We start from the raw sequence: 11,523 nt of genomic DNA, 5'->3' as shown, positions 1-11,523 counted from the left end.
CTCTGCCTTCCTCCCCCCCCCCCCGCCGACACGTGCCGCCCCATGTGCTGCCAGCCCCCCAGGCCTCTCCCCCTGCCATCTCCCCGATTGGCTAAAAGTGGGTCAGGCTCCTCCCACCCTCCGGCTTCCTATTGGCCAAATCTAGGTCAGTGCTCCCCCTCCCCCCGCCCATCGCCTCCCCCCCCCATGGCCCGGACACATGACCGGGCCGGGCGCACGAGTCTGGGCCTTGGCAAACATTCCCAGCCCGCCGATTGGCTCGGCCGGAGGCAGCTCGGGTTCAGGCCCCGCCCACTTCTGCAAGCCCCGCCCCGTTTTCCCAAAGCGGGGAGTCGGGCAAAAAAAGAGATTAAAAAAAAAAAAACCACCCAGCAGCGACCGACAGCTGCGAGGCGCTGGCGGAGATCGGGGGGCCGCTGAGCTGAGATCGGGGGGGCCAAACTTCCCAGCAACGCTGCACCCCAAAACCTTGGGGGTGCCCCCACCAGGAGCGGCCGGGGTGCTGGGGGGAGGAAGGAATCTCTGGCTCCTGCCCTGCGGACCCCCCGCCCCCCGGGCCACTGTGACACTGGCAGGCGTGAGAAGTTTTTTTGCTGCGGCAGAGAAGTGGGTGCCGGGGAGCTGCCTGGCTAAGAGGGGAGCCGGCTGTTTTGGGGAGCTGGGATTTTTTTTTCAGGGTCTCCACCGCAGGGATCTGCTGGAGCGTGTTGCCAGACCAGATCCTTTCAGCTGCGAGGGATCAGCCGGGAAGCTCTCCTCGCCCTTGGGATCCCCAGCTCCTGTGGGCACAGCGGGGATCCCTGACGGGCCATGGCCAGGCCAGCGGCCCAGCTGGGCGCCACGGAGCGGCTGCCGAACCCTTTGCTCTCCTCCCCGCCGCTGGGGGTGCCCGGGGCCGGCATGGTCAGCCTGAAGAGCCTCCTGCAGGGGCCCATCAAGAGCCCGGAGCGCAGGCCCAAGGACCTGACCACCTGTAAGTGCCCTGGCGGCCGTGCGTCTGTCCGGTCCTGCGCGGGTCCGTCGGGCTGGTGATCGCCATCCCAATGCCACCGGCCAGCCAGCCAGCCAGCCCTATGTGCACCCCGCCATCTGTCTGTCCCCCCTTCCCCATAGGAACCCCACCATCCATCCAGCTGTCCATTCATCCATCCATCCGTCCCCATAGGAACCCTGCCATCCATTCATCCATCTGTCCATCCCCATAGGAACCCTACAATCCATCCATCCATCGATCCCCATAGGAACCCATCCATCCATCCATCCATCCCTCCCCATAGGAACCCTACCAGCCACCCACCCATCTATCCACATAGGAACCCCCCATCCATCCATCCATCCATCCACCCGTTTGTCCATCCATCTGTCCATCTCCATAGGAACCCCCCATCCATCCATTCAGTTGTCATCCATCCATCATTCTCATAGGAACCCCACCATCGACCCATCCATCCACCCGTTTGTCCATCCATCTGTCCATCCCCATGCAAACCTTGTCATCTCTCCAGCCATGAACCGCGCCATCCATCGCGTCCCCTAGCCCCCCTATCTAATCTTGGCAGTCTGCCCTCCCATCCGTCCTGCCCTCCCTGTCGGCAAACTGCCCAGCACGGTCATATTGATATGGAAATACACCCCGGAAAGGGCCCTTGGTCCCCCTCGGCAGCCCGCCTAGCACGTCCCTTGGCTGCTTTCAGCCCTTATCTGTCTGTCCAGTGGTGCCCACCCTCTCCCCCAGCCGGCTGTCATCTGGGGCAGGATTTGCACTCTGGGCTGGAAAGGGGCAGCTGAGAGGGAGGGAAAAGTGTGAGGAATTGTACCGGGAACCAAGCTCAGGGGGCCCGCAAAAGGTCTGTGTAAATGCAGTGAAATGGGAGGGGTCCCAGCGAACACGAGGTGCCCAGACCCCAAATTCTTCTGGGCCGGCCTGGCCATGGGGACCCCGCTGGGCAGCAGCCCTGGCTGCAGCTGGGCCCAGGCATGGACTCCTGGGCCACCAGGAGCACTGACTTGTGAGTGGGAGAGAGACAGAGGCAGAGTGTGTGTGTGTGTGTATTTGTGTGGTTTTGTGTACAAGACAGACAGACAGAAGTGGAGCAAGTGTGTGTGTATATTAATGTGTGTTTGTGACAGACAGAGAGCATGCATATTTGTGTGAGAGAGAAGGACAGACAGAGGCAATGTGGGTCTGTTAGTGTGTATTTGTGTGTGTTTTTCTGTGTGAAAGAGATGGACAGACAGAAGCCGTGTGTGTGTGTATTAATGTGTGGTTGTAAGACAAGCAGAGTGTGTGTGTGTGTGTGTGTGAGAGAGAGAGACAGACTGATAGAGGCAGAGTGTGTGTGTACTGGTGTGGTTTTGTGAGAGAGAGAGACAGACGGACAGAACCCGAGTGTGTGTATCTGTGTGTTTGTGACAGGCCCGGACTGAGGCAGAGCATGTGTGTGCGTCCTCCTGTATATTTGTGTTCGTGTGTTTGCAGGAATGGCCCTGGTCTTCCACCAGCCCCATCTGCTCCCACTGGGAAGTTCAGAAAAGTCCTGAGGCGCTGGGGAAGGTCTGGGGGGCAGGGTCTGTGCAGGTTCACTGTCTAATTGCGTGACACACACACACACACACACAGAGCTCTAAATCCCCACAGCCAGCACACAGCCAGGACACGGGATGTGACAGGAGGCAGAGAAACGTGCACTGAGGGATGTTTTTTATTTTTTTTATTTTTTGCCTAAGGAAATGTTGGTAAAAAGCTGCCAAGCGCCTGCGCCCATGTGGACCCAGGGCAGGGGGTGGGTTCGGTTTTGACAGATGGGCGAGTCCCACATCAGGCCAGGCTGTGGCCTCCGGGGTCAAGCCGGGGCACCCCCCAGTGGGGAAGCTCTGACAAGGATCTCGCTAGCCACGGGGTAGTCCCCTCCCATCCCATCCCGAACTCAGCCCCCCTGGCACATACTCCCTGAAGAAGGCCCCAAGTTGCTCCAGGTCAGGAGTGAGGGGCATTGGCAGAGCAGGAGGGGGGAGCCCAGGGCTGGGCTAGCAGGGGCTGCGGGTCGGGAGTGAGGGGCACCTGCAGGAGTGGGGATGTGGGGGCTGCGGGCCGAGATTGAGGGGCACTAGCAGGCTTGTGCGGGGGAAGCGCCCACCCCAGGGATGAGCAGCCCCTCCCCCCACATGTGCCAGGGGAGGGGGCCCCTTGCGCAGTGACTCAGCCCTGCTCTCGGGGCGCTGCCCCGCTGGGCATGGGAGAAACTCAGCGTAGGGCGTGACCCGGGGCTGTCACCTGGCTTCCTCCACACATGGGCCGGGGAGTCAGGCCCCAGGAATGGGGTGTTGCCCGGGCATCCCGCCTGCTCCACCTGCTCCAGCCCCGTGCCAGCCAGCAGGCAGGGGGAGGGGCAGCCTGGAGTCAAGGCTGGGCGGGGCTGGGAGATGTGGGGTGCCCACCCGGCCCATAGCCGCTTGTCAGCGCTGTCTTCACAGGGCGTCCCAGCAGCCTTTGCTCCATTCCCCGCTCGTTTCTTCCCAGAACCCTTTGCGCTATTCCTCAGTCTCCTTGGGGCATCCCAGAATCCTTTGCACTGCTCCCCACTCTTCTTGGGGCATCCCAGAATGCTTTGCTCCCTGATCCCTTCCTGCCTTGACACCAGGTGTTGGGGGGGGCGGAGGTTGCTTTTGAAGCCAGAGGCTAAAGCCAGACACACTGAACCCCAGGTGTTTTGGGGGGACAGGGGAGTCGGGGATCACAGGAGGACTTGTGATGCAGTCAGCTGACCATGAGAAACCAGGACTCTGGGGTTCTCTCCCTGGCTCTGGGAGGGGAGTGGGGTCTAGTGGTTAGAGCCGGGGGGCTAGGAGCCAGGACTCCTGGGTTCTTTCCCTGGCTCTCCCTGGGTGACTTTGAGGCGCTGGTGCAGCAGTGCTGTGTGTGGGAGGCAGGAGAAGAAGGGGGCTCTCCTCCCCTGGGGGCCAGGCTGCTCCCCCCACCAGGCTGGAACCCGCAGCCGCTGGGCCACGCACGGGGGGGCGGGGGGAGAGCCTGAGCTGCGCACGCTGCAGTGAGCCGAGCCGGGGTCACCCGAGGTGAGCCAGGCCTCACGTGTGCAGGGAGCGGGCGGGCGGCACGTGCGGGGAGCCAGCCCGGCTGCGGCTGAGGCTGGGGAGCAGCTGGGGCCTGGGGACGGGGCAGTGTCTGGCTGGCGCCGTGTAGGCTCTGACTGTCCATCCACCCCACCCATCTGTCCCCCCATCCCCACTCTTTCTATCTCAGTCTCACTCGGCTTTCTCTCTCTTCACCATGATATCTCGCTCCTTGAGTTCAATACACCCCCCCGCCCGCAGGGTCTCGGTGCTCTGGGGGGCTCTGCCATGCTCAGGGCGGGGGGCCCGGCTGGGCTCCAGTCAGTTTCTCCTCCTGGGTCTCTGGCGAACACGCCCAGCTGGGGACTCGTGCCCCCTGCCCCTGTTTGTGCTCGCAAATCCACGCACTTGTGCACTTCCTGGGGCACGCACCCCCACCCCCGTGTGCACACACTCACTCATGCAGGCCCAACGACAGGCCCACACTCGCGGACTCCGTTCCCTGGTGCTCCCCCGCGCTCGCTAGGGCATCCTCGCCACGCCCGGCCGCTTGCTCCCGCATTCCTGGGTGTGGTGCCACACCGTGCCTACCGCTCACACCCCCAGCCCACCCCCCACACGTGTGCCTGCTTGTGCTCTCCCCCGTGCGTGCAGCCAGCGAGCTGTGCAGGATTGCACTTCCAGCGCCCCACGTGAGCACAGGCCGGCTGCCACTGGGAGCCGACACTCGGTCGCTTGGGAACGCGCCCGCGAAATCCCGCAGCTCCCACACTCACACACCACTCACACAGAATTGAACACCCTGTGGACTCTCACAGCAGGGCCTTCGGCAGACACACAAAGTGCAGGACTCATCTCTGCCAGCAGGGGCACACTCCCAGCCCCCCTTCACTCCACCCCCTAGCTCTCACCACTAGACCCCACTCCCCTCTCAGAGCCAGGGAGAGAGCCCAGGAGTCCTGGATCCCCCCCCGCCCCAAGCTCTAACCACTAGCCCCCACTCCTCAACCAGAGCCAGGGATGGAACCCAGGCGTCCTGACCCCCCTCTCTCCCCCTCCAGGCCTGGCCAAGGAGAAGGAGCGGAAGATGGAGGAAGAGCTGGGGGGCGCACGGGCGGGACAGTGTGCCTACCTGGGCTCCCTGCTGTGGGAGCGCACCCTGCCCTACAGCGAGATCGAGTACGTGGACCTGGACGAGTTCCTGCTGGAGAACGGGCTCCCCCCCAGCCCGGCCCAGCCGCCCTTCTCCCCGGCCAGCCAGGCCACCAGCTCGCCCTCCAGTGGCATCGCCGTCGACCTCAGCCGCCCGGCCTCCTGCACCTCCTCCACCTGCTCCTCGCCCGCCGAGTGCCCGGGCAGCAGCGACGGGGACCAGTGCTGTGCCCCTGCAGGTAGCCGGGGGGCAGTGGCGGGGGGGCACTAGTAGGGAGCAGGGCTGGGAGGGTGGCAGGGAGCACGGGGGGGGGGGCAGCAGGGAGGTGGAGCTGCGGGGGGCAGTGCCCAGGGGAGCTAGGGGGCCCAGCAGCCTAGGGGGGCTGTGTCCGGGCGTGGGGTCTCTGCTGAGTCAGGGCCTCTCTGTCCCTGACACGTGGAGGGGGCAGACCCCTGGGTCTGCCCCACTTACAGCCCCACAAGCCTCCCAGGGAGCGTGCACGTGGCCCCATGCCAGGGAATTGCTCCCATACCAGGGAATCCCCAGCCCCCCTACCCATAACGGGGAATCCCCCCACCACTGAGTTATACCCCAACCCCCCCCCATAACGGGGAATCCCCCCACCACTGAGTGATCCCCCAACCCCCCCCCCATAACAGGGAATCCCGCCACCAGGGGGTTACCCCCCCCTTGGACTCTGGATGCCGCCGGCCCCTCCCACCCCGCCGTGTTCTCCTCTGGGCCCCCCCAGCTGGATCCCCCCTCTCGCCCCCCCTTCACACTCCGGCCCACGTGCGCCCGCCCGGCCCCTCACACGCGGGGGCGGAGGCTGCGGAACGTGACGCGGGGCGGGGGGGTTCGTGCGGGGACACGAGACCGCGGATTAGACACGGGATTCCCCCGCGCGGCGCCCTGCGCCCCCCCCCTCGCCGGGCCTGCAAGCTTGCCAGCCCCCGTGCCCCCCCCGACCTGCAACCTCCCCCCCCGCGCGGCGCCCCGCGCCCCCCCCCGGCCTGCCCCCCGCCTCCCGCGCGCTCCCTCCCCCCCTTGCCTGCAACGTCCCCCCGCCCTGCTCGCTCCCTGCCCTGCAACCTTCCCCCCCCGCGGCCCTGCTCGCGCTCTACCCCCCTGCCCTGCCCCTCCCCCAGCCTTGCAACCTGCCCCCCCTCGCTCCCTGCTTCCCCCTCCCTCCAGCCTCCTCCCGGCGCTCGCTCCCTGCTCCCCCCGGCCCTGCAATTTCCTCCCCCCGCGCGGCGCCCCCCCCCCCCGCTCTGCGACCACCCCAGTCTTGCAACGCCCCCACTCGCTCCCTGCCCCCACCTGCAATCCCCTTCTCCTCCCCCCCCCCACTCACTCCCTGCTGCTCTGGCCCTGCAGCCTCCCCCCTGCCCACGCTGCAACCTGCTCCCCGTGCCCTGCACTCCTGCCCCCGAGCCCTGCCCCCCCCGACCTTGCACCGCCCCACCTCCAACCTCCTGCCGTGCAACCCTCCTTGCTCACTTCAGGACCCCTCCCTGGTCCTGCAACCCCGCCCCCTTGCTCCCTGTCCCCCCCAGCCCCGCAACTCCCCTGCCACATGCTTCCTGCCCCCGTCCCTCTGCCCTCCAAACCACTGTGACCCCGTGCTCTGTGCTCCCCTGCCCAGAGTCCCACCCTCTGCCCAGCAACCGCCTCTCTGCCCCCTGCTCCCACCTTCATCCCTGACCCCCACACCCTGTCCTGCACCCACTCCCTGCATCTCCCTGCCCCCCCACCTGGCACCCTGCCTCCTGCCTGCTTTCCTTCCCCCGCTTCCCAGCCTGCACCCTGCCTGCAGCCCCCACCCCGTATGCACCCTACACCTGCTGTGCACAAACACCCCCCCCCCCCCCCGATTTGGAAAGGAATACCAGGCCCCTCCCCCCACACACAAGCACACACAGATACAGGGACCGGGTCTGGGAGCCAGGACTCCTGGGTTCTATTTCCTGTTTTGTGACTTTGTCCAAGTCCCTTCCCCGCACCGTGCGTGCGGCAATTTCCTCCCAGGGGAACTGCCCCGGCAGGTGTTTATGGGTCCCGGGTGGTGCTGGGATGTCTCCCAGCCAGGCTGCCCAGTACCTGGCTGATCCCCGCGAGCAGCAAGGTCCTGCTGGCCGTAAACCCGCCTCTAATCCCCTCCTGGCACCACAGCTCCCCGAAGGGTGGCGGTGCCCGCACAGCTGCCCCACGCCTGATCCCTGCAGAGCTCCTGCTAAGCAGGGTCACAGCAGGTCAGGGCTTGCATGAGGCACCCGCCTAGGAAATGCCAGCTGCTGGGGGGGGCTCAGCAGGGGGCGCTCTCCCCTGGCTGTCAGCGCTGGCCCCATTACACCAGGGTGGTGCTGTGCTGGGGGTGGGTGGGGGAGGACAGCTGGATGGCTTGGCGCTGCCATCTGATGGTGTGAAGTGGGAATGCCCCTTGCTCTGACCTTTTCCTGTCCGGCCCCGTCCCATCCCGTCCCCAGGTCCGGTGACCCCCGCCTCCCGGAACACGCCCAGCCCGGTGGACCCCGAGGCAGTGGAGGTGCTGATGAACTTTGACCCTGACCCCGCGGATCTGGCACTCTCCAGCGTCCCGGGGCATGAGACCTTCGACCCCCGGAAGCACCGGTTCTCGGATGAGGAGCTCAAACCGCAGCCGATCATGAAAAAGGCACGGAAAATCCAAGTGCCGGACGAGCAAAAGGTGAGTCCCAGCTCGGGGGGGCTCGTGGGGCAGGGGGCCTGTCCCCTCTAGGGGGCGCCGGCTCCCATCTGCCCCCAGGGCGGGGTCTGGATGGCTCAGGGGGGCAGGGAATGGGACACGGGGCCTGTCCCCTCTAGGGGGCGCCGGCTCCCATCTGGCCCCAGGGTGGGGTCTGGCTGGCTCAGGGGGGCAGAGAATGGGGCGCGGGGTCTTTCCCCTCTAGGGGGCGCCGGCTCCCATCCAGCCCCAGGGCAGGGACTGGCTGGCTCAGGGGGGCAGGGAACGGGGCGCGGGGTCTTTCCCCTCTAGGGGGCGCCGGCTCCCATCCGGCCCCAGGGCAGGGACTGGCTGGCTCAGGGGGGCAGGGAATGGGACACGGGGCCTGTCCCCTCTCGGGGGCGCCGGCTCCCATCTGCCCCCAGGGTGAGGTCTGGCTGGCTCAGGGGGGCAGGGAATGGGACATGGGGCCTGTCCCCTCTCGGGGGCGCCGGCTGTTTTCGAGTCTCTTTCTCATTCGTTTTCGCTCCCTCTGCCCCACGGTCGCCCCCCGCAGGATGAGAAGTACTGGAACCGGCGCTACAAGAACAATGAGGCGGCCAAGCGCTCGCGGGACGCCCGGCGCCTCAAGGAGAACCAGATCACGGTGCGGGCCGCCTTCCTGGAGAAGGAGAACGCCGTCCTGCGGCAGGAGGTGGCCAGCATCCGCCAGGAGCTCTCCCGCTACCGCACCATCCTCACCAAGTACGAGTCTCAGCACGGCACCTTGTAGGACGCCGGCCGCCTGCACCGCCACACACCCCGGCCCCCCCGCGGACGGCGGGGGGGGCTGCTTCCCCGCAGCAAGGGGGCGCCCTCTTTCCCCCTTCCCCCGCTCCTGGGCTCTCCCCGTGCGGGGGCGTTTGGGCTCCAGCCAGCTCCAGCGGATGGAGGTGACTGTCCAGGACCAGGAGCAAGGAGAGACATTGGCTCGGAACCGGACCCCGCTCCCCATTCCCGGGCGGAAGTGGGGAGCCCGGCTGACTCTTTCCCGGGGAGCGGGCCGGAGTCGGGGGGGGGTCTGAACTGGTGACGTGCCCCCGCCCCCCCCCCCCAGCCCTGCAGCAGGATGAAGCAGGGGTTTGGGCGGGCATGCGCACACACGCGCCCCGCCCCACCGAATGGAAGAGGTGGGTGGGAGGTACAGAGCCAGTCGGTGGCAGGGTTATCTGATGAGGGGGGCTGGGAGCCAGGACTCCTGGGTTCTATCCCCCACTCTGGGAGGGGAGTGGGGTCTAGTGGGTTAGAGTGGGGGGGTTGGCAGCCAGGACTCCTGGGTTCTATCACTGGCTCTGGGAGGGGAGCGGGGGCCAGTGGTTAGAGGAGGGGGCTCTGGCCTCCCAGAGCTGAGGGTAGAACCGAGGAGTCCTGACTCCCAACTCTTTACACACACCTTCCCCCGCTGGAAAAGAGACCAAGGGCTGTTACTTTGCCAGCTCTTGTGCATCACCTGGTGGCGGCGAGTAGTAATAGGAACCTGTGGCTTCTATCAGTCACAGCCAGGGACTGAGTAGGGGGGTGGGCTGGGGCTGGGACAGTCCTCTGGGGCCTGGGGTCCTTCACCCTAGTGCCCCCCACCCCCGCTCTCCCTTCTTGCTTCAAACTGCTTCTCAACAGTCAGATTTCAGAGCAAGCAAGGCCAGTAACTTCGCTGGGGGGTTGGAATCCCGGGACTCCTGGGTTCTCTCCCCAACTGTGGGAGGGGAGTGGGGTTAAGTGGTGGGGGGGCAGGGGGGAACCTCTGACCTCTCAGGGCAGGGATAGAACCCAGGAGTCCTGACTCCCAGCTCTCCACTGTTCCAACTACCGGAGCTCCAGCCCCCACCGATCCTGGGGATCGAACCCAGGAGCCCTGGCTCCTGAGCTAACCACCAAACCCCACTCCCTGCCCAGAGCCAGGGATGGAACCCAGGAGTCCTGGCTCCCAGCCCTGATCCTTTAACCCTTTGCACTCTGAGCACTTTTGAGGCACCGGTGTTGCTGGCAGGGGGGACGCACGGCGCGTCCCCCCTGGAACACTCCACGGGTTTGCACAGGGGCTCAGGGCAGGGTGGGGGGAGGGGAGAGTTCTTCTTAACTGTTGTTATTATTATTCTAACGATTCGCTCTATATTTTGTTAAGCGCGGCCGGCCTGTCTGGGCCGTGCGCCTCGTGGCTCCTGCCCGGTCTCCACCCCAGCCCCTTCCGCTCCCTCTCGCCGGCTAGCATTTTCCAGGGGGTTTCTGTCTTTCCGGGTGTTTTTATGAAGCCGGGGCCCCAGGCGCTGCCCCACGGACCCTGGTCATTTACCGGCGCGCCAGATCCTCGCCCGCGGGCTGCTTTTCTCGGGGAGCGGGTGAGGCAGCGCGACGGAGCCCCCACGGACGCTAGGCCATTTGGGGGAGAAGACCGCCACCCGGCCCAGCCAGTGCCGCCCGTGGGAGAGCTCCACTTTCAGAGCAGGGCTAGACGGCCAGCCAGAGGCGGCACTTCCAAAGCGGCACGTGGATCTATTTTTCCGGGGAGAGGGGGAGACAGACAGACAGACACAGCTACTGCAGCTCAGCAGAAGAGAGACCTTTTCGGGGGGGGAGAACTATTCCAGACCAGCGTGGGATCTGCGTGGGGGGGGCAGCCGGCCGGCCACAGCGATCCCAGGCCGGCGCACGACGCTGTTTTATATTTTTATGGAGGGGAAGGAAACTTATTTCATACAGAAAGAAAAAAAATATATAAGGGGGGGGGTCTGAGATGCAGGGCTCCGTTTCAACACCTGGTCGGGGGGAGGTTCTGGATGGTTTATTTTTTCCCTTGCCGAATGCTCGAGGAGGAACGCAGAAGGGCAGTCGGCCGCGGCCGCCAGCTGGTGCCGATTGTACCAGGGCAATAAAAGAGCCGAGAAAGCGATGAACAGAGAGCTTGGGGGTGGGAGTGTTTTTTGAATAGGGGGTGGGAGGGTGCACCCCTGCGGGGGCAGGGGGCTGCACCCTGCTCTGTGGGGGGAGGGTGTATGATGCAGGGCTATGTTGGGGGAGGGTCAGCCCCTGGGTTTAATGCCCCACCCCTGCCTCGTGGGCATGGGTCACCAGCAAGTTTTATTACCGCAGGCCCTAATATATATCAGCACAGTTGCACATGTCACGGCAGCACGCAGGCACCCCAGCTGGCTCGGGGGCCGGGTCAGAGCCCCCCCACAGAGGCCAGCGCCCCCTAGAGGGGAAGACCCTGGACCCCGTTCCCCACCCCCAAGCCAGCCAGGCCCCATGCCCCCTAGAGGGGAAAGGCCCTGGGCCCCATTCCCGAGCCAGCCAGTCCCCGCCCTAGGGCCAGCGGCCCCTGGAGGGGAAAGGCCCCATTCCCTAGTAGGTGATGGGGCCTTGTTTATTTTCACCTGACACTTGTGGTGTGCTGCCCCCTTGTGGTCAAAGCCAGCACTGCGCCTTCATTTCACCTCCAGCTTTGCAACTCACAAGGGTCCTCCCCCCTTTAACTAATGGGGGATCCAGAGCACTGGGCTCCCCCCTGCCCAGTGCTCCTCATTCCTGACCCACAGCCCCAGCTAGCCCAACCCTGGGC

The 11,523-nt window shown here is 65.4% G+C and overlaps 1 protein-coding gene across 1 annotated transcript; it reads left to right on the top strand.

Annotated features, from left to right (window-relative positions):
- Positions 1-254: 254 nt before the first annotated feature.
- On the top strand, positions 255-8,911 carry DBP (D-box binding PAR bZIP transcription factor). Its single transcript, XM_074937186.1, has 4 exons — positions 255-973; positions 5,133-5,462; positions 7,711-7,931; positions 8,485-8,911. The coding sequence occupies exons 1-4, from the start codon at positions 811-813 to the stop codon at positions 8,698-8,700; spliced, it is 930 nt and encodes a 309-aa protein (XP_074793287.1). The 5' UTR covers positions 255-810; the 3' UTR covers positions 8,701-8,911.
- Positions 8,912-11,523: the final 2,612 nt, after the last annotated feature.

The sequence above is a fragment of the Natator depressus genome, chromosome 23 (genome assembly GCF_965152275.1).
Source record: "Natator depressus isolate rNatDep1 chromosome 23, rNatDep2.hap1, whole genome shotgun sequence".
NCBI classification, from domain to species: Eukaryota; Metazoa; Chordata; order Testudines; family Cheloniidae; genus Natator; species Natator depressus.
The sequence above is the reverse complement of the archived record's forward strand: the minus strand, read 5'-3'. Positions and strand labels throughout refer to the sequence as shown.

Bases quoted from the DNA above. Each gene is read 5' to 3' on its own strand.
- DBP (XM_074937186.1), top strand. From the start codon at position 811: ATGGCCAGGCCAGCGGCCCAGCTGGGCGCCACGGAGCGGCTGCCGAAC. The intron at 5,463-7,710 runs GTAGCCGGGGGG...TCCCGTCCCCAG, and splicing joins CCAGTGCTGTGCCCCTGCAG to GTCCGGTGACCCCCGCCTCC. The intron at 7,932-8,484 runs GTGAGTCCCAGC...CGCCCCCCGCAG, and splicing joins AAGTGCCGGACGAGCAAAAG to GATGAGAAGTACTGGAACCG.